The 22,860-nt window shown below is 32.8% G+C and overlaps 1 protein-coding gene across 2 annotated transcripts in view; it reads left to right on the forward strand.

Annotated features, from left to right (window-relative positions):
* The window catches only part of CHD1 (chromodomain helicase DNA binding protein 1), an 82,294-nt gene extending 59,646 nt beyond the window's left edge, over window positions 1-22,648 (forward strand). Inside the window, exons 28-37 of one of the 2 annotated variants that reach the window (XM_045847810.1) lie at window positions 119-269; window positions 1,210-1,332; window positions 2,347-2,472; window positions 2,965-3,237; window positions 3,599-3,739; window positions 9,544-9,722; window positions 16,761-16,857; window positions 17,746-17,797; window positions 18,339-18,549; window positions 19,855-22,648. In XM_045847810.1, the coding sequence (XP_045703766.1) occupies window positions 119-269; window positions 1,210-1,332; window positions 2,347-2,472; window positions 2,965-3,237; window positions 3,599-3,739; window positions 9,544-9,722; window positions 16,761-16,857; window positions 17,746-17,797; window positions 18,339-18,549; window positions 19,855-20,200 (1,699 nt within the window). In that variant the 3' untranslated portion in view covers window positions 20,201-22,648. The remainder of the gene's footprint in view (window positions 1-118; window positions 270-1,209; window positions 1,333-2,346; window positions 2,473-2,964; window positions 3,238-3,598; window positions 3,740-9,543; window positions 9,723-16,760; window positions 16,858-17,745; window positions 17,798-18,338; window positions 18,550-19,854) is intronic. The other variant, XM_045847811.1, reaches the window with a different exon arrangement.
* The last annotated feature ends 212 nt before the right edge of the window (window positions 22,649-22,860 follow it).

Here is a 22,860-nt window from a genome sequence, read left to right on the forward strand (position 1 = left end):
TTGGCTACTTTGACTCAAATGTTTTTAAACATAAAATTTTCGAATGACTATGTTTTTCAAAGTTATTTTTTAATAAGGCAATTGTAAACTTGACATTGGTTATTAACTTTAATGCTAGGTACACTATCCCATGCCATACAAAGGCAGCTCATTTTGATATAGACTGGGGCAAAGAAGATGATTCCAATTTGTTAATTGGTATATACGAATACGGATATGGGAGCTGGGAAATGATTAAAATGGATCCTGACCTCAGTCTAACGCACAAGGTACTTAAATATTTATTGATTCTGTTGCTCATTAATGTTGAATTTAATTTTGCTTTTAAAATTAACTATGAGTCAAGAAACCAAGGTTCTAGCTAGTTGTGTGATCTTGGCTTCTTTACAACCTGTTTTCATGAAGGGATTGAATAAAAATGATCTCTGAGATTTTGCTTTACCTCTGAAATTATATTTTTGTTACTAAGACATAGGTTTGTTTTTCTTTAGATTAAAAGTAAATTATTCCATTATTAACTGAATTAATTCAAGGGCAATAAAAGGATTCTGAAATACTTTATAATTTTTTAATAACAAACAATATTTAGGATTTTTGGTGATTTGATGTCACTATTTTAGTGAAAATCGTTGCCTAGAATGGAAAACACAGAGGCATCACCTTATTCTTATCATTTAAGTTACCATTTTATGTTTTTACTTCACAAACAAATGGGAACCTTCAGATACTAATATTTTTGTCATTTGATACTATAAAGCAACACTGTATAGTTTAGATTCCCACTGTAAAATTTTTCCCACAATGCCTGTTGTAGATTATCTTCTAGATAGATGATATTTTATATTCTTGGAAGTTTTATATACTTTATAGGAAATATACTTTTATAAGAATACCATAATGTTTAATAACACTGGATGCTAAATATACTATTGGACATTGAAAGAAATTTCTAACTTTACACTGTGTGTGCTTATTTCAGATAGAGGGATTTTTTTTTTCTTATGTATTTATTTAGGATTCTTTCTAGGGAAACCAGATCTGACCTAGATAATTTTTTAAAATGTACTTCACATTTTAAATCGATAAATTTAAAGAATTTATGATTTGTTAGTGAATTATATATTTTTTTAAAAATGAGTGAACAGTTTTTAGCTTTTAAATTTTTCATGTTATTAATTAAAAACAACCTGAAAAAAAATTGCCTTTTAGATTCTCCCTGATGATCCTGATAAAAAACCACAAGCAAAACAGTTGCAGACACGTGCAGACTACCTCATCAAATTACTTAGTAAAGATCTTGCAAGGAAAGAAGCTCAGCGACTTTCTGGTGCAGTAAGTTAAAATTCAGATACTTAAGAGCAGTTTACTTTTCAGTAAGATAAGTCTAGTTTACTGATTACCCGAGACCAGCAATTTTCAACCTTTTTCATCTCATGGCACACACAAACTACTAAAATTCTGTGGCACACCAAAAACATATACTTTTTGCTGATCTGACAAAACATAATAGGTATACTTAAGAATCATTCACACCAGATGGCTATTTTGTTGGCTGTTGTCATTTTTTTATTTGACATTCTAAGGGAAAAGAGGTCAGTGCTCCTGACTAAACAGTCAGGTATTGAATGTTTTAAAAATTATTGCAGCACACCAGTTAAAAATCACACTAGACATCTTGGTTAATATGCACTTATAAGTATATTTTCTTGTAATTTAGTATCTTTATTTAAATGTGGTAGTACTTTTGCCTTAAATTTTCTCAGCATTCATGTTAACACTGATGAGTCATGTCTTTCAGAAGTGAGATTAGGTTTTGCTGGGGGGTGGTTGCTAGTATTTGGAGAGGAAGTAGTGCAACTTGTTTAGAATAGAGTGCTTTTTGAGAGGTTAGGCCTCCATTACTGTGTTACTTGGAGACATTGGAAAGCCTAAGGAACATCATTAAAGATCAGTGAATTTATGTATGAGGAGACTCCAAAAGTAGGAAAAAGACACTAAAAGAGAGGTGATTGGAAACTACAGCAATCTTTACAAGTTTACCTATGACCACAATGTCATAACTACTTATGTACCATTGAAAATTATTTCTAATGCTGTCTCTGGTAGCATTAATTTTAGATGAGGATAATACCTTAGGAGAGTGAAAAACCCTCCTATCTCTCTCTAGTTCTACTTTTCTCTTAATTCCTTTTTGTTAAGCTATATGACTTTCATTGACTCTCCGAGCTTGGTATACAAGGATTGGGTAAAAATATGTTTCCGTAGGCTTTTTTGATTAAAAATTTAAGAAGTTTTTTTATAAATGGAATTTATGGAGTTGATTAGAATAAAAATAATTATTTTTAGGGAGGTTCAAAGAGGAGAAAAGCTAGAGCCAAGAAGAATAAAGCAATGAAGTCTATAAAAGTGAAAGAGGAAATAAAGAGCGATTCTTCTCCCCTGCCCTCAGAAAAGTCAGATGAAGATGATAAGGTAAGAATGTGTTTCAGAAAAGCAACCTACTATATAAAAAACAACATGGCGTGTTTTGATATATTTTACATTTGAAATTTGACCTAAAGCCTGGAATTTTACTTTTGGTTCTGAGGGTTTTTTCTTTTTCTTTTTCTTTTCTTTTTTTTTTTTTATATAGTTTACTATGTAGTCTCATTTATAGAACAGTATTCTACTCATCTAATACAATATTATATTGTATTATAATATACTAAACTAGAGAGAGAGGGCAAAGGTCCTTCCTTTTCAAACATTTGCCATTTGAATGAGGTTCTGTCTCCTTTAATTTTATTTTGAATTTTGAATGGGACTGGCTTACATTAGTTGTTTTAAGAAGACATTGCATGTATCATTATTAATGGGATTCTGGTTATTTCAGAATCCACATACATGCAATTGATAGTCATGCAAAAAAAATAATTTTTGTAAAGATTTGGTTAGTAATACATTGGCCATACTTGCACTTTCCAGGATGAGATCACTTCTGTGAAACATCCAAATAAAAAAATTAAAACAGAAAGAGACAGTGAAGAAAAACCTGAGCCAGATGTTTGTATAAAGAAGGAACCGGAAGAAAAGAGGGAAGCAAAAGAAAAGGAAAATAAAAGAGAACTTAAAAGGGAGATAAAAGAAAAAGAGGATAAGAAAGATATAAAAGAAAAAGATTTTAAAGAAAAAAGAGAAAACAAAATAAAAGAAGCTATAGAAGCTATGCAGAAAGAAAAAGACATAAAGGAAGAAAAGGTATGCAAATCATAATGTAAACTTTAGAAAGTTAAGCACTCAGCTTGTTTACATTTTAGGAGAATAAATTGCCTATCAGCCCAAATTAGTGTTAGTAACTGAGTTAAAAACATGTGGGTATCTTGTAGAAGAGAAAAATAGGTTTAAATTCTTTTTAAAATACCTGTAGGGTGACATAACAGAGTAGCTTTATTTTTGGCTTCTCCAAATAAAATCAGAAAAAATAAAATAGATAAGAATAATTAAATGTGAATAAACAACTATAGACCATAATAGAGAAATTGTTTTCTGGAAGTGTTGATCATTTTGCCTTTGTTATTGTTGGGTTTTTGTTTTTGTTTTATTTTCAATTTTTCTTCAGTTAAGCGAATCTAAGTCTGATAGCAAGGAAAAGTCCAAGAAGTCTTCAGTGTCAGATGCTCTAGTTCATATCACTGCAAGTGGTGAACCAGTTCCCATATCTGAAGAATCAGAAGAGCTGGATCAGAAAACATTCAGCATTGTAAGTAGTAGTAGGCTTTCTGGTTATTTGTAATAATTCTAACATTTAAATTGCAATTTTATTTTTTGGAGCTCTTAATTTAGAAATTTATTTGAATTTGCTGGTACTGCAATTCAGGTTGATAAAAGCAGTATATTTGAAAGGTATCTTAAGTTTAGAATCAATTTGGAAAAACTTCTTAATAAATTAAAAACTTGAAGGAGAAGCATTTAGGGACTACTTAGAGTGAACTTTTTTCCTCCCTCTGTAGAATTTGTAGAATTTCAAACTTTCAGTTTCTGAACCTGTATAACAGTGCTTTTCATCAAAGTAAGGGAGACTGTATCTTGTCTTTTCCCAGTGGGTTTATTAATTTATTTTAAACTTTTATTTTTAAATTACCATTTACATTCAACATTATATTAGTTTCAGGTGTATAGCATAGTACAGCATAGTGATTAGGTATTTATGTAACTTACAACGTGATCCTCTCAGTAAGTCCCCCAGCCCCACACCCACCTGGCAACCGTCAGTTTGTTCTCTGTGTCAGTGAATTTGTGTTTATCTTGTTGGTTTATTTTGTTTTTAGATTTCACATGTAAATTAAATCATACGGCATTTGTCCTTCTCTGTCCAACCTATTTCACCTAGCTTAGCATCCCTTACGTCCATCCATGTTGTTTCGAGTGGTAAATTTCATTCTTTTTTATGGTTTAGTAATATTCCATTGCATATATGCAACACATCTTTATCCATCTTTTGATTGGAGCATTTAATTCATTTACATTTAAAGTAATTATTGATAGGTATAGTTACTGTCATTTTATTGTTTTGGATTGTTTTTGTAGTTCTCTGTTCCCTTCTTACTCTCTTGCTGTTTTTTCTTGTATATTGATGACTTTCTGTATTGTTGTGGTTGGATTCCTTTCTCTTTATGTCTTGTATAGCTCCTGTAGATTTTTGATTTGTGGTTACTATGTATTTCATATATTGTAGTTATTAATATATATTATGTTAAATATATAGTCATATATTTATTATAGTTGTCATCATCTAACACATTATGTCTTATTTATTTATTGGTGCTTTTCTACTAGAGTGCAGGTTCCTTAAAGGCAGGGTCTCTTTTATTTACTGCTCTTTAAAAAATTTTTTTTATTGTTTATGCTATCATAGTTGTCCCACATTTCCCCCTTTTGGCACCTCAACCCAGAGTGCCCCCCACTTCATAATCAGTCCTTTCACCATTGTCCTTGTCCATAGTCCCTTCATATGTGTTCTTTGACTAATCTACCTTCACCTTCAATCATCCCCACCTCCCCCCAACATTCTTACTGCTAGTTGTCAGTGTGTTGCCTGATTCTATGTCTCTAGTTCTCTTGCCATTAGTTTATTTTGGTTATTAGATTCCTCTTATAAATGAGATTATATGATATTGTCTTTTGCTGAATGGTTTATTTCACTTAGCATATTAGTCTCCAGTTCCATCCATGGTATTACAAAAAGTAGGAATTCCTTCTTTCCCTCTGCTGTGTAGTATTCCACTGTATAGATGTACCAGTTTTTGTATAGACTCATGTAGTGATGGGCAACTAGGCTGTTTCCAAATCTTGGCTATGTAAATAGCACTGCTATGACTATGGGGGTGCCTCATTTCTTTTGAATTGGTGTTTCAGGATTCTTAGGGTGTATTCCCAGCAGTGGAATCACTGGGTCAAAAGGCAGTACCATTTTTAGTTTTTTGAGGAAATTCTATAACATCTTCCACAGTGCCTGCACCAGTCTGCATTCCCACCAACAGTATACTTTTCTCCACAACCTCACCAGCACCTGTTGTTTGTTGATTTATTAATGATGGCCATTCTGATAGATGTGAGTTGTTATCTCATTGTGGTTTTAATTTGCATCTCTGATGGCTAGTGATATTGAGCATTTTTTCATATGTCTCTGGGCTGTCTTTATGTCCTCCTTGGAGAAGTTTCTATTCAGTTCCTTTGCGCATTTTTTAACTGGGTTATTTGTCTTCCTGCTGTTGACTCATACAAGTTCTTTATGCGTTTTATATATTAAAGCCTTGTCGGATAAATTGTAAGCAAATATGTTCTCCCATACAGTCAGTTCCCTTTTCATTTTGATGGTGGTTTCTTTAGTTGTGCAGAAGTTTGTTAATTTGATATAGTCCCATTTGTTTATTTTTTCCTTTATTTCCCCTGCCCTGGGAGATATATGGGTAAAATATTGCTATGTGAGATATCCAGAATTTTACTGCCTATGTTTTCCTCTAGGATTTTTATGATATCATGAGTTGTATTTAAGTCTTTTATCCATTTTGAGTTTATTCTGGTATATGGTATTAGTTGGTGGTCTAGTTTCATTTTTTTGCATGTGCCAGTCCAGTTCTCCCAACACCATTTATTAAAGAGACTTATCTTTACTCCATTGTGTGTCCTTGCCTTCTTTATCAAATATTAATTGGCGATAAAGACATGGGTTTATTTCTGGGCTCTCTGTTCTGTTCCATTGGTCTATGTGTCTGATATTATGCCAGTACCAGGCTGTTTTGATTACAGTGGCCTTGTTAGTATAGTTTGATATCAGATATTGTGATCCCTCCAACTTTGTTCTTCTTTCCCAAGATTGCTGAGGCTATTCTGTGTCATTTTTTTGTTCCACATAAATTTTTGGAATATTTGTTCTAGATCTGTGAAATACACTGTTGGTATCTTAATAGGAATTGCATTGCAGCTATGGATTGCTTTGGGCAGCATGGGCATTTTAATGACATTACCGTATTTTGCCATGTATAATACACACTCTTTTGCCTAAATCTTTGAGTGAAAAATAAGGATGCTCATTATACATGGGTATAATGATTACATACAATGGGGTATAATAATCCCATGTATAATCCTCTCAAAAATGTGATTGCACATTTTACATGGCCGAATATAGTAATTCTTCTAGTCCATGAACACTATTTGTATTCACTTCCACTTAATTGCATCTTCCTCAATTTCTTACTTCAGTGTCCTTTAGTTTTCCAAGTTCAGGTCTTTTACCTCCTTAGTTACATTTATTTCTAGGTACTTTGTTTTGTTGTTGTTGTTGTTGTTGCAGTAGTAAATGGGATTATTTTCTTAGTTTTTTTGATAGTTCATTTTTGAAATATAAAAATGCCATTGATTTATAAATATTGACTTTGTATCCTGCTACTTTGTCGAAATCATTTATTAGATATAGTAGATTTTTGGTGGAGCCTATAGGGTTTTCTGTGTATTTAGCATGCCATCTGTGAATAATAATAGCTTTATTTCCCCTTTTCCAGTTTGGATGCCTTTTATTTGTTCTTGTCTGATCACTATGGCTAGGACTTCCAGTACTATGTTGAATAAGAATAGTGAACAGTGGACACCCCTGTCTTATTCCTGACCTTAAGGGAAATGCTTTTAGTTTTTGCCTATTGAGTATGATGTTGACAATAGGTTTCTTGTATATGGACTTTATTATGTTGAGGTATGCTCCCTCTATTCGCACTTTGCTGAGTGTTTTTATCATAAATGGATGCTGGATTTTATCAAATGCTTTTGTGCATCTATTAAGACAATTATGTGATTTTTGTCTTTCATTTTGTTTATGTGATCTATCACGTTTATTGATTTGCAGATATTCTAGCATCCTTGCATCCCTGGAATAAATTCCACTTGATCATGGTATATGACCTTTTTGATGTATTGCTGGATCTGATTTGCTAATATTTTGTTGAGGATTTTAGCATCTGTGTTCATCAGAGATACTGGCCTGTAATTTCCTGTCTTTGTTGTGTCTTAACCTAGGTTTAGAATTAGGATAGTAGTGGCCTCGTAAAAAGAGTTTGGAATATTCTCTCTTCTTGAATATTTTGGAATAGTTTGAGAAGGATAAGTGTTAGTTCTTCTTTGAATGATTGGTAAAATTAGCCTATGAAGCCATCTGCTCCAGGGCTTTTGTGTACTGGGATTTTTTTGATTACTGCTTCAATTATACTAGTTGTTATTGGTTTATTCAAGTTTTTTGCTTCTTCCTGATTCAGTTTTGGAAGGAAGATGGTATGTTTCTAGAAATTTATCCATTTTGCTCAGGTTGTCCAATTTCTTGGCATATAGTTGTTCATAGTAATTTCTTAACAATACTTTGTATTTTTATGGTATCCATTGTTACTTCTCCCCTTTCATTTCTTTTTTTTTTTTTAAGATTTTATTTATTTACTTTCAGAGAGGGAAGGGAGGGAGAAAGAGAGACAGAGAGAAACATCAATGTGCGTTTGCTGGGGGGCCGTGGCCTGCATCCCAGGCATGTGCCCTGGCTGGGAATCCAACCTGCAATGCTTTGGTTCACAGCCCGCGTTCAATCCACTGAGCTACACCAGCCAGGTCCCCTTTCATTTCTGATTTCATTTATTTGGGTCCTCTTTTTTTTTTTTCTTAATGAGTCTGGTTAAAGGTTTGTTAGTTTTGTTTATTTTATTTTATTTTTTATTTATTTTTTTTCCACAAAAGCAGCTCCTGCATTCATTGATCTTCTGAATTGTTTTTTTAGTTTCTGTGTCATTTATTTCTGCTCTGATCCTGATTATTTCCTTCTTTTATTGTTCTTCTGAGTCTAGAACAATGCCTAGAACATACTGTACATTGAACTTACATATATCAAATAAATAATTTTTTAGTAGATTATAAACTACAAACATTGAGCAAGAAACAAGAAATGTATAGAACAGGTATGAATAATGCTAAAAATTAGAGAGGATAATAAAGATTTTCTTTTTTAAAAAAGGCATCAGATCTTGCTGAGTCCTAATTTTAACTAAGAAATATAAAATTCCAGTGTTATTTAAATTATTCTTGAGAAAAGATGGAAAACTTCCAACATGATTTAGACAAATAGATCAATAAAACAATAAAGCACTCAGAAACAAATTAACACATATATGCACGTTGAATTTTTGTAAGAATGGCCCTGAACAGCAGCGATGTGAGGCTTTCTTTTATAAAATGAATGGTGTTGGATCAACTAAATATGTTGTCTGTAGTTAATTCATCCTTACATTCCTTAAATAACCCAACTTGCTACTAGTGGATATAATTATTATATTGTTTTACATTTATATATGTAAATAAAACATCTATAACTTCCTTTTCTTAGTAATATTTTTTGTTTGGTTTTGGTATAGGTTTTTATTACAGAGATTAGAGTTTAGCTGAATCATACAGTTTTTAGTATATTGTCCCTTTGTCAGCATGCCCGTGATATGTAGGCCAAGGAAAAGGTTGGTTTCTGTCGACCACCCCCAACTCAATGACCATCAAAATATGGAAGTAACAAAATTCATCATTAGCTACTTTGTTTGGTCCCAAAGGTTTAGAAGACAGACAATTTATACTTGTAGCTATTTTTATTAAGCTTTGCCAGTTTATTTTATAAAGCTCCTTATTTTTTATATTTTATTCTGTTAATAGAACATTAAGTTATATTCTGATGTATTTTATTGTATTTTAACATTCTGTGTTTAAGACTGCTTAGAATGATGTGTTACACTGTAAGAAGTACCATTTTTATAGAAGGTAAGTGAAATCCAAAGTGTTTACTTACACAAAGACTGATTTTAAATTTTAATGAAAGCCCTACTTTCTAAAGAGAATCTGAGAGGGTATTTAAGACCTGTGAGGTGAGATTTAATGTTTATTTTAACATCAAACAATGCTATATTTACTCATGTAAAGATCATTGAAAGATCTTTGTTGAGTTTGTGTTTTTGATACATGCATTTATGTTATTTTTCTCTTTTACAGTGTAAAGAAAGAATGAGGCCTGTCAAAGCAGCTTTGAAACAACTTGATAGGCCTGAGAAAGGCCTTTCAGAAAGAGAACAACTAGAGCATACTAGACAGTGTTTAATAAAAATTGGAGACCATATCACGGAATGTCTGAAAGAGTATACAAATCCTGAACAAATCAAACAGTGGAGAAAGTAAGTAATATACTTTTCAGGAACTGTTCAATTTGTGGTTATGTAGCCATCTACTTGTCTCATATATTTCAATTTATTTTTCTACTTTTGAAACTTAATAACAGTTATGTTTAGAGAGGTAACTTGAAGATAGAGGATTGTTTTTATTATTTTTTCTTTAAAGCTTTTTTATTTATGAGCGATTACTTAATTATGCATCATAATAATCACAGTTGGTATCTCTGCCTTTAAATAAGAGATAATGAAAATTGTTTCATTAAAATTCATATTGTTTTATTTCTTTAAATCATCAATTCACCGAATTATTCCCAGTAATATCTTTAGAGATTAGTGTGCCAAACACATTTATTATTATATATATTTAGCAATTCATCTTTGGAGTATGAGTATGAAGCCTTGTAAAAATTAATATCCTCAAGCAATGTAAAATGCACAATTTTATTTTCCCCCTTATTGTAGAAGCAGTAGCAACACAGTTGATATTAAAATTGTAACTAAACTGCTGTAATACTGTACAAATCACTTAATGATGACCAGATCCAGATGAGTATTAAACCAAACTATTACACAAGTTTGGGAAAAAAATAAAATGAACACAAACCAGTCCCTGATATCAATTTATTAGTCTGCTGATTTCTTTGCTATATGCAGTGCAGCTACACATCAAAACAAAAAACTATAATAACATTTCTAGAGGAGTGATTATGATTAATCTAAACTTTAAAAAAAATTTTGCACTTGTTTCCTTTCTCCTTAAATTCAACTAGGACTCCTTTTAGAGAGAGGAGACAGGAAGTTGGTCATGGTCACTAGGCTTTTGGAAGCAAGTGAAACTATGCTATTATGTCTAAAGAAACTAAAACCATGCATGGACAGTAATAATAGCCTGAAGTCGTGTGCCTATAATGCCACCAAATATTCACTAGAATTGGCCTTAGAAGATGCGCTCAGTCCTCATCTTGGCTAGTTTTGGGCTTTGTGGCCTTGAACAGTTACCAGTATCTCTGAGCTCCCTGGTATTAACATCTGTGAAATGACATCTGTATTTGAAGCCCTTTATAAATTTTAAGGCACTACATATTTTCTACTTACTAAATGATAATGATAAGATATATTATGAGGAATGGGGGAGAATAATCCTAAAGTACTACATTCATATATTCTGGCTTAGTTTTTTATTTTTGGTTGGAATATATATACTGACTGGAGATTTTAACACTTTCCTTAAATACCATAAAACAGTTATTTCATCCTTTTCAAGTCCTTTCAAGTCATTTGATGTTTCCGAAAGCTTAAAGCCAGAGAACAAGAATACAGTAAAGTTTAGTTATATGAGGTCTGTCCAGAAAGAAAAAGCCCAGCCATTGTTATTATAATGAGAATGGTTTGCGTGGCATCTATGTAACCGGGCAGACAAGGAGAGTAGACTAATGTGCATGTATAAACAATAATGCCTTCACTGTACTAGTCATTGGAAGTGGTATGTACTATTGAATGAACATGTGTACTGTGTGGCTGTCACATTCAAAATGACTGAGTGAAGAGAAACAGATCTGCATCAAATTTTATGTTAAGCTTGAACATTTCTCCACAAAAACTTTTTTTTAAATATGTATTTTATGGATTATGCTATTACAGTTGTCCCATTTTCCCCCTTCACTCCCCTCCACCCTGTACACTCTCTCCCACCCACTTCCCCCACTTTAGTTCATGCCCATGTGTCATACTTGTAAGTTCTTCAGCTTCTACATTTCTCATACTGTTCTTACCCTCCCCCTGTCTATTTCCTACCTACAATCTATGCTACTTATTCTCTGCACCTTTTCCCCCTCTCTCCTCCTCCCACTCCCCTGTTGCTAACCCTCCATGTGATCTCCACTTCTGTGGTTCTGTTCCTGTTCTAGTTGTTTGCTTAGTTTCTTTTGGTTTTGCTTTAGATGTGGTTGTTAATAATTGTGAGTTTGCTGTCCTTTTACTATACATGTTTTTTGTTTTTTTTTATCTTCTTTTCTTAGATAAGTCGCTTCAACACTTCACAAAATAAGGGTTTGGTGATGATGAACTCCCCTAACCCAACCTTATCTGAGAAGCACTCCATCTGTCCTTCCATTCCAAATGATAGCTTTGCTGGATAGAGTAGTCTGGGATATAGGTCCTTGTCTTTCATGACTTGGAATACTTCTTTCCATCCCCTTCTTGCCTGCAAGGTCTCTTTCGAAAAATCAGCTGACAATCTGACAGGAACTCCCCTGCAGGTCACTGTCCCCCTATCTCTTGCTGCTTCTAGTATTCTCTCCTTCATTCTTACCTTGGCTAATGTAATGATGATGTGCCTTGGTGTGTTTCTTCCTGGGTCCAACTCCTCTGGGACTCTCTGAGCCTCCCGGAAGGAGGAAGGGTCCTTCCTCCTGGAAGTCTATTTCCTTTGTCAAAATGGGGAAGTTCTCCTTTATTATTTGTTCAAATACATTTTCAATCTGTTGCTCTACCTCTTCCCCTTCTGGCACCCTTATAATTCGGATGTTGGAACGTTTAAAGATGTCCTGGAGGTTCCCAAGCTTCTCCTCATTTTTTTTGAATTCTTACTTCTCCATTCTTTCCTGTTTTGTTGTTTCTTTCTTCCTTCTGGTCCACTCTACTGTTTTGAGTCCCAGTTTCCTTCCCATCACTATTGGTTCCCTGTGCATTTTCCCTCATTTCTTTTATGGTAACCTGCATTTGTTCATCTAATTTATGACCAAAATCAACCAATTCTGTGAGCTTCCTGATCACCAGTGTTTTGAACTGTGCATCTGATAGGTTAGCTATCTCTTGGTCGCTCAAAAGGATGAGTTCTGGGGCACTGATTTGTTTTTCTGTTTGAGCCCTCTCTCCCTCCCTCTCCCTCCCTCTCCCTCTCCCTCCCTCTCTCTCTCTCTCTCTCTCTTTTGGTCTGGTTCCTCCTGCTACGGTGAGGGGCGGAGCCTTAGGTGTTCGCCAGGGCTGGGCACCCCAGTTGCTAGATTGTGATGTTGTATGTGAGGGCGGGGTCGAAAGGGAACGATGGCAGTAGCTCTGTTCTCCGTGGGATCTCAGTCCCTTTCCTGGGATCCTTGGTTGTGCACCCTGCCCTGCTCCACAATCACTGCCTCACTGGGTCTGCCGGCTCCTGCTTGAGTACTCACTCAGGGTCCACCTGCTGCAATCTCGCGCGCCCCAGATGCTTTATGCGCTCCCAGTTGCCTTATGTGCCCCCAGTTGCCTTATGCGCCCAGTTCTCCCTGTTCTCTGCACCGCTCCGCAACCCATACCCTGCTGTTTGTCTCCGCCCCTCCTACCGGTCTAGATAAACAGGTCTATTTCAACTTCTTGGCTGTCCGACTTCCATTCAGATCAATTTTCTGTCAGCTCTGAGTGTTATTCTGCCTCTAAATTGTTGTTGTTCCAATCTTGGTTGTGCGTGGAGGTACGGTGCGTCCATCTTGCCGGAAGTCTCCCACAAAAACTATTTTGATGATTCAGAGGGCTGCAGCTATGGGCAGCTGGTGATTGGCAGCTTTATTATGACAATGCACCTGCTCGTGTGTCACTGTTGTGCAGTTTTTTGGCAGAACATCAAATCACCCCTGTTACTCAGCCCCTCTGCAGCTCAGATTTGGTGCCCTTTGATTTCTGGCTTTTTCCAAAAGTAAAATCATCTTTGAAAGGGAAGAGATTTCAGACCATCGGTGAGATTCAGGAAAACATGACACAGCAGCTGATGATGATTGGGAGAACTGTGTGAGGTCCCAAGGTACCTACTTTAAAGGAGACTGAGGTGTCCTTGTCCTGTGTACTATGTTTCTTGTATCTTGTATCTTTTCAATAAATGTCTTTATTTTTCATATTACATGGCTGGATACCTTCTGGACAGACCTTGTATGCATTAGGCTTTGATGAGAATCTTTTTATATTCAGAATCCAAAGTGAAATTTTCTCTGTCAGTGGCTCCCAAACATGTCTTGATTGCCACTTATCTTTGATAAAATTAGGAAAATAAAGGCAATGCAGTGAATTATTTTTAAAGCTAAATTTAGTTAATTTAAGGATTATATTAAATGTCTTTTGTATTTTTAGTTTAAAAGAGCTTGGTTTCTATCTGGAACTATTTCATTGTGTACTATCTACCACTTTTTTAGAACTTAGAGTTTATATTTTCGAAGTTGTACAAAGAAAATCTATTTTACTTAGGTAGAAAGATAAGAAATAAACATCTTGGTGAAATTATATTGTGACTAGTACAAATATAATGCTATTTTGGATTTAGTTTATTAGAAGGGGAGTGAGGAGAGAAAACCGCTAAAACAAAAGAGATGAGTACCCGGGAGATTTATTTCTTCATGTTCGCCTTTACCTCCAAAGGTTTGATCCTTCTTTTTATCCAGCTGGGCAACTTGTCTTTGTTTTTCCCCCCTTAGTTTTTATTTACCCTGACTTCATTGATAATGAATTATATGGGGTAATGGAGTCTAGAGAGTGCTTCTCAATTTTGGGGGCCATTTATTATCCATTGTCTGTTAAAACTCTCCATTAGTAAAGAACTTATTAGACTGTGAAAAAGCAAAACAGAACTTTCTTGGTATGTTTTGGGACTATACAGTGTATTAATTAGCAAAACTCAGCAAGTGTAAACTTAAAAATTGTACATTTTATTTTATGTATATTTTGTCTTTAAAAGAAAGTAAACAGGTATCAACTAATGATACATATGCTAAAGTACTTAGAGGGAAAAATACTAATACCTGAATTTTTCTTTGAAATGCAAACAGAAATCAAATGGATTGACAGAGGGGTGAATGTATGAAATGATATGTCATGAAGCTAACATATTAAAATGTTAATACTAAAATCTAGGTGGTAGGTATGTGGGTGACCATTGTACAATTCTTTTATCTTTGATGTATGTTTGAAAACTTATGATACTGAAAAAAATTAAGAAAATCTCTGCGTATGTATTGTTAAAGTGTTCCATTAGTTTTAAAAAGCCTGATAATATTAGATTCTATGCCTAATGTACTGTAATTTATATCAGTACTCCAACTTCACAGACTATGAAGTATCACTATAGAAGGAAATTGTGAGAGTATTATGCATATATGTGTCCATTAAATATGAGCGTATGGGTGACTGCTCTTTAATTTGCAATGCAATTTTAGTCTTGTTTTTATAAAATTAGAGACAAAAATATTGATGAAGGATAAGTATCAGTATATGCTGCATTGAAGTAAACCTTCATAAAATAAGTTTATTATACTAATGATAATTTATATAATTAATGAAACAGAGAACACACTGAAAAAGCCACAACTGACATAAGAACACTGACACGAATTCTTCTAGAATAATTACTCACCTCTATATGCACATGTGCTGGGATAATTTTGTGGTTAATACATAACTCACAGGCTTACACATTTTAAAATTTACTGACACCTAGCAATTTTTTAGTAATTTACTAGCCAGCAGCCATTCCTACATGTTGATGTCAAAATCAAAAGGTTGGGAATTACTTATCTTAGTGGAAAGTGAATTAGAAGCCCTGTGTTCTAGCTTTACTTAGCTATATGAATTTAGGTAAGTCATTTAGCCTCATTACTTCATTTGCTTGTTCATTTTTAAAAATGGGTGCCATATTTACTATGCCTACCTGAAGGTTTTTTGTGGATTAAAAAATAGAAAAGAGCCCTCCTGGCTGGCGTAGCTCAGTGGATTGAGCACGGGCTGGGAACCAAAGTGTCCCAGGTTCGATTCCCAGTCAGGGTACATGCCTGGGTTGCAGGCCATGACCCCCAGCAACCGCACATTGATGTTTTTCTCTCTCTCTCTATCTCCCTCCCTTCCCTCTCTAAAAATAAATAAATAAAATCTTTAAAAAAAAAATAGAAAAGAGCTTTGAAAATATAAAAACTGTATAAAGCACCTATTATCAATAGTATCTCATTCCAGGCTTTAACTTATAACTTAATGTGTGCTTTGTAGTCATAAGCAATAGGTGCTTGATATTTGAAATCTGTGTCAGCTATTTAGAAGTCTCTAAAGTAAGTGCTTTTATGTAATCTCTTCCCATAAAATAGAATGTAATTTTCCAGATAAGGGTTTTTGCTTTCTCAGACCTTCTCCCTTCCATCAATGTCATTGAAGGATGGCTTTTTCTGGGTAGCTGTTATTCATACAAAGAGGATTTTTCTTTTTTCATTTCTTAAAATTGACTCATTAAAAATGTTTATATTGGGTAATATGCCAAACTCCATCATTGGTTAATTAGTAATTTCTCTACCCTATTTATATAAGCAAGATTCAAAATCATATTTTAAAATACCGACTGAAAAACATTTGAGAAAAAATTGTGAATATGTGAAATCATTACTACTTCAGTAGTAACGGATAAACTTCAACTCAGGTGTCGCTGATTATGAGTGGCACCTGAGTGGCATCTCACTGATGAAGGTGTGTTGCGAAACACTCATACCTGAGTTTATCATGATAGAGTACTATGATCAGTTACTAATTCTTGCCTTGGGGTGGGAAGAGAGGCCTAAAGATACCATGATGTCCATGGTTCATAGTGTCTGTTCATGTTATTCTCAGGACCATTACATCAAAATTATAAAATGACAATTGTTTCTTAATGTATTATTTAGGACTCTTTTTTTCACAAGCTTATATTACTAATGCTATATTTATTCAGACTACTAATGTAACTTGTTCCTTTTATAACTAATCTGAATCATATTATGAGTCCCTTCCTGATGTGTAAATTTACATATCTGGTTTCAAATTAGGGTTGATTACTACTTTTCACTCGAAAAAGTATAAAAATGAAAGGACTTGGAAAACCTAATGTTTAGTTTCATTTAGAGTTATACCCATATATGAAGTTTTTTAAAAAAACACTAGAAATAATCTTCTTAGACTTTATTCTATAGAGGGTAAAGTTTGTGTATATTTTTGTTTCTGTAGAGGGAATTACAAAAAAAGCAGATATTTCCCACCAGACTAATTTGCCTTTTCTTCGTCTAGAAACCTGTGGATTTTCGTATCTAAGTTTACTGAATTTGATGCAAGAAAATTGCATAAGTTATATAAGCATGCTATTAAAAAACGGCAGGAATCTCAGGTAAATTAACACATCATTTTTTTTCTTATTTATGTTACTAAAACAGACATTTTTCCTTAGAAAAGAATTGAATGAATAAATGTAAAAGAGTTACTGAATTAGAAACAAGATATTAGCAGTCTAAAAGTTATCTACTCCAAGACGTTTATTAATTACAAAGAAAAACCATAACTTAGAAAAGGAACCTCCCCTACACCACTGTAAATAAGCAATCAGTATTACACTGGTTAATATCACCAGTGTAATATCAATATCATGAGCCACCTGATAGAATGTCCTCAGAAAAGGTACATGAGTTGTGTGGGTTGCATAATCTCAAGAAAATTACAAGAAAATGTCAAACAGTTGAGAGGTATTCTATACAAAAACTGTCTAGTACTCTAGAAATGTTGAGGTAATGGAAGACAAGAAAAAACTGAGGAGCTGTCCCACATTGAAGGAAGTTAGATATGAAAACTAAGTGTTAAATGGAGTTCCAGATTGAATCCCAGAGCAGAAAAATAATCTTAGTGGGAAAATGTGAAATCTGAATGAAATGTATTGTTCAGTTAAGAGTGTTGTGCCAATGTTAACTACTTACCAGTTTTGATCATTACACCATAGTTATATAATATACTAACATTAGGAGAAACTGGAAGAAAGGCATATGGTAACTCTTGGGTACTAGTTTGCAGCTTTTCTGTTAAATCTAAAATTATTTTAATAAGTCATAAGACAAATACTTTAGGTTTTAAAAAAGATATCTGCAAATGCTGCATTTATATGTTCTAATATCTTATATAAGGACTTCTTTCAGCCTTGAGATTTTTTTTAGGGTGTTTTTTTTTCCTGTTTTGTAATGGTTTTGACGCCATTTACAAGATTCTTACATATTTGCATGTATTTTAGCAAAATAATGACCAGAACAGCAACTTGAATGCTCAAGTGATTAGAAATCAAGGTAAGTCAATCTTATTATTGTTTTGGAACGTAAATTTAAAAATTGTTTTCCTTTTGGGTGTTTGTTTTAGATAATACCTGCATGATGAGTCTATTATCTTAAATAATAATTTTTTTCTTATTATTAACCTTTCCATAAATCACCTTTTACCGATTTCTAAAAATTACAAAATAATTGTTGAAATGATAAATTGTTAAAATGATGATAAATTTAAAAAATGAATTTAGAATGCAATAATGTATTTTTTCTGTATAAGAATCACAAAAACTAGACAGAAATTGTCTGTCTGAGAAGGAAATAGACCTCATATATTTCAGTTGTGATTTTTCACATTTCAGAATAAAGTAACCCTTTTGTAAGTCTTGGTACTACTTTAATAGGCTATTTCTAAATGCTTTAACTACCTATATTTAGGAAATGATTTTCTTTAGATGCAGTTAAAACATGAGTCCTTGTAATCTAGCTGCAAAGTTACTTTTTTTTACCATGTACTTTTTGGAAGTCATAAACAAAAGCTGGATTTTTTTTTTTAATCTAACAGAGGTGGAAAGATTAAAAGAGAATACAAATCATGATGATAGCAGCAGGGACAGTTATTCTTCTGATAGACACTTATCTCAGTATCATGATCATCATAAAGACCGACATCAGGGAGATTCTTACAAAAAGAGTGACTCCAGGAAAAGACCCTATTCCTCTTTCAGTAATGGCAAAGATCATCGTGACTGGGATCACTACAAGCAAGACAGCAGGTAAATTTGACAATCAGTTTTTAAATTTTGTTTATTCATGTCTTTCTCATTTTTATTTTATTTACTATATTTGACCGTTTTGGCCTCTTCAAACATAAAGTAATCAAGCAAGCCTTGTATGAGAATAAGGTTTATTTATAAATAAGAAAAATATGAATTCTAGTACATTCTTATTAAGAACTGTTTTTTAAATTATAAATTTAAGGTCAAAGTACAGTAAGAGATGAAAGTGTAGGGAGTTCTATAACTATGTCATGGGATTCATTGTTACTTTTGGAGAAGATTAACTGAAAAACTCTTCAAAATAAAATAGGATAAAATAAAAGCTTGATGGAATATGGATGAAATTTGATAGAGGAAATTCTTTATTCCATTCAATTAAAAAAACGGGGGCGGGGTGGAAATTTATCTGAAAACATCTTATTGCAGTTAAATTTAATCACAGCATCTGGGATGGTCCTGAAATCAGGATGTTTTATTTGTTTATTGTATTGGGTTTTGTTTTTTAAGCTTTTAAACACTAAACAACCTGAATCTAATACAGTATAACACTATTTATTCATTTATTGATAAAGGAATATTTTCACTAGTTAATGATTGTCACCATAAGCAAAATACAAATGAATAAAAGTAAAGATGAGAAATAAAGAAATTGAAATATTTTCTTTGTATTTTAATTGTACTCACTACAATATTTTCTCTGTGAGAAGCACTGTCATACTATAAATATATCAAATATGGCATTGCTCTTAAAATTAGAGAAGGGCACAAAATAAAAAAAAACATTTGTAGTAGTAGATATTTCAATGTACTTTATTTGAAAAAGAGAAACATTTTAAAGATGACTTTTCCTTAAACTGCTGTAATTATTTTTTAGCAAACTGCTGCATCCTAGACTGCCTTTTAGAAAGCTAGTTTGTCCTGCTAGAGACTCATAACAAGGCTCTGATTTCAAGTCTGTTCTAGATAGTTGTAAGTTATCTTAATTCCAGCTTCCAGATAATTAAGATGCATTAATACAAATGATGCGTAACATAAAAAGTAGCAACCAATATAAAATGAGCATGTAAAATTAGATGCTATCTGAGGTGTCTATATAGTTCACTGCTGTTTTATGAATCAAATTCATGCAGAGGTATTTCCAGTGATTTTTAAGCTTACTTATAAAGTTCTATAATGAAACACTGATCTTGTATACAATTAAAAGTATGCTTTAAAGTATTTTTGTTTTATTTTTAATAAGATTTATTTGGAGACATTTAATTTGCATTATTAATTTAAAATTCTTATTTTCTCTTTTGTTAGATATTACAGTGATAGAGAGAAACACAGAAAACTGGATGATCACAGGAGTAGAGATCACAGGTCAAATTTGGAAGGAAGTTTAAAAGATAGATCTCATTCAGATCATCGCTCTCATTCAGATCATCGCTCTCATTCAGATCATCGGTCAAGTTCTGAATATACACATCATAAATCTTCCAGGGATTATAGGTATCACTCAGATTGGCAAATGGACCACAGACCTTCCAGTAGTGGGCCTAGATCACCACTAGATCAGAGGTCTCCTTATGGCTCCAGATCTCCATTTGAACACTCAATTGAACACAAAAGTACACCTGAGCATACCTGGAGTAATCGGAAAACATAACAAAAACTGATGTGTTGTCTTTCTGGACTTTTCTTTTAGCCATATATCATAAACCAACACAGTAATTGCCTTACATGACTTGAAAGATATAAACAGATCTTCTATCAGTAGCAGTATTGTTACTTCTTTCCAGGATGCAAGGTCTATTATCCCAACAGAAGAGAAAATATTTTTATATTTAAGGATTATGCTGCACTGTACTACAAATAATTGTAGTACTTTTTTTTTTCTTTTTTAAAGAAATTGAAAATGTTTACTATTACAGGGACCTCAACACTGCCCTTCCATGTAGGCTGGATAAAACTGTTTTTAAGTCAGTGATTTTAGACTGACCTCCATTTAAATTATGTTTGTATATGAACTTTACTCTGACCTGTGATCATGTTTCAGGAAGGAATGAAAGAGAGTTCTTTTCTTAATAAAGAAAAAACACTCAAGGATTTTGTTCACTTTCCAAAGCTACTTGTTTACATTGTACACTGCGACCACCTTGCCGCTTTTCATCACAAGCTTGAATATTTAAATTCTGTACTTATATCTGTAAAATAGCCAGGAACTTCCTGTTTGTGATCTATTATTATGCCTTTTTACATACACAAAAAGAATTGACTGTAAATTATTGTAAATAGATTAAATGAGCTTTCCTTCCTTCCCTTTCTCAGGCTTTTTTTGACTGTTCCTTTCCCTACCAACTCAGGCCTTCTTATTGTTTAAAAAAAATCAGTGTAATAACACTTTTTAATGATTTGTCGTGATGGAATCATTGTTTAGAATGTAAAAAATGGGGAAAGGGGCCACTTAATTCCATTAGTCCTCATTTTATATTGACTATTTTATTAAATACATGTTATTTCTTTCCTTTTTCTTTTTGTTTTTTGGTCAATATTGTATTTGTAGTAAGAACATACTGAGATAATAATGTAAGATTTAAACTGCATGCTCTGGAAACATTATTTTCAGATGCATTTGGTTTAAAAGGGTAGGTGTATGAACACTTTCAGAATCCAAAACGGCCAAAAGTTATTGTAAATCCATTTGTTTTCCCTTTTCATGTGGGCAATAATGTCAAATGTGCTATGCAGCCAGGTAACATTTTAGGTAAACTTGATTGACTTTTAATATAAACTGTTACAATGCACACTGATTGTATATAAAAACCTTATATATGACAAATTAAATTTAAGAAAAAGGATATGTGGGCTCCTGTAATTTTCTGCTGCATTTTTATTCCCTCAAGCACTTAACTTTTTTTTTTAAGTAGTAACATTTAGCTACCAGAAAAAAAAGGATATTTTGATAAGCAGTTGAATATAATTAATGTGTAGCACTACAACTAAATCTATTTTGAAGACTATATGAATCTATAGAGTAAAGTTTAGATCATTGAAATTTTTGTTAGACTCTGGTTTTCTGCTGATATTTTAGAATGCCTTATATTTATTCGCAGATTTTTATTTTGTTATATTCAGTGGGAATTTTGGACTCGTAGCATACGTTCATTCTTGGATGTGTGCTGTGATGTAACAAATTTGAATCTTAACTTTGACAAATATATTGCTATATTCTAATATTTTTAAATGTGTCCCTATTGATTTAGCTGTGGGAGCAAACTATAGAAGTTTGTTCATAGATGTATTTTTTAATATTTTTTTATTCATTTGGGTCTAAAATTTACACTATGGATACAAAACAGGGCTTTCTTTTTTTTTTTTCTTTTTTCTAGCAATGATTTCTCTTTTATATAGTTACCCTGAAGAATAATGATCAGTTTTTTCTTGATATATCAGATAACCGGAATAATTCAATTTTTAAATATCTTATTTATAATTAAATATAAAAGTGATAAAACAATTTAGTGCCAGTACACATTTTTTAACCTTTTTACTTTTTACTACATTTACTATAAATGATTTTATTCCATAAGATAGCACTGAAGAAAAATAAATGTAATGCTTTTTATTAAAACAAATCAGGGTTGGCATTTTTAATTTATCACTTTGTAGCTAAGACATTGCATTATATCCTATTGTGCAGATTTCGTAAAAGAACAGTATTAAATTTTTTGAGGCAGTGGAATGGACTCTAACTTTCTTAATTCTACATTAAGTTGAGTATTTCAGTCAACTATTAGTGGAGTTGAATGAAATCTAAAACTGTATGTAACATTAATTGATGGAAAATATGTTCATAACTTGTAAGAAGTCAGCAATTACATTGAAAAAGAATAAGCCATAAATTTATTAAAACACAATGGAGAAGAACATTAGTACATAGATATAACAGGGAACATTATAAAGTATGCCTAAATTTTGTCTTTGACATGCTCATACTGCTTTGCATTTTTATCCACTTGTGTTTAATTTTTCAAGGATGAGAGATTATGCACAGTACTGTACCAATTAACCCATCACTTTCATAATATACAATAAATGATTCTTACTAAAAGCAGTGGCCTGTTTGCTTATAAAGAAAATATTTTTGCTTAGGTTAATTAGAAAATAATATTCAGAGTGTAAAGTTGTGGAAAATTGGAGTGTGAATGCTTTGTTCATTATTTTCAGAGTGAGTGACTTAGTAAAATTAGAACTTTTACAGCTGTATACAATATAGTAAGTTACATATAATTTTCCTTTTGTAATTTTTTTGTAGTTAATGAAAAT

Source organism: Phyllostomus hastatus, unplaced genomic scaffold (assembly GCF_019186645.2).
Source record: "Phyllostomus hastatus isolate PE091 unplaced genomic scaffold, TTU_PhHast_1.1 phas_contig_58, whole genome shotgun sequence".
NCBI lineage: Eukaryota > Metazoa > Chordata > Mammalia > Chiroptera > Phyllostomidae > Phyllostomus > Phyllostomus hastatus.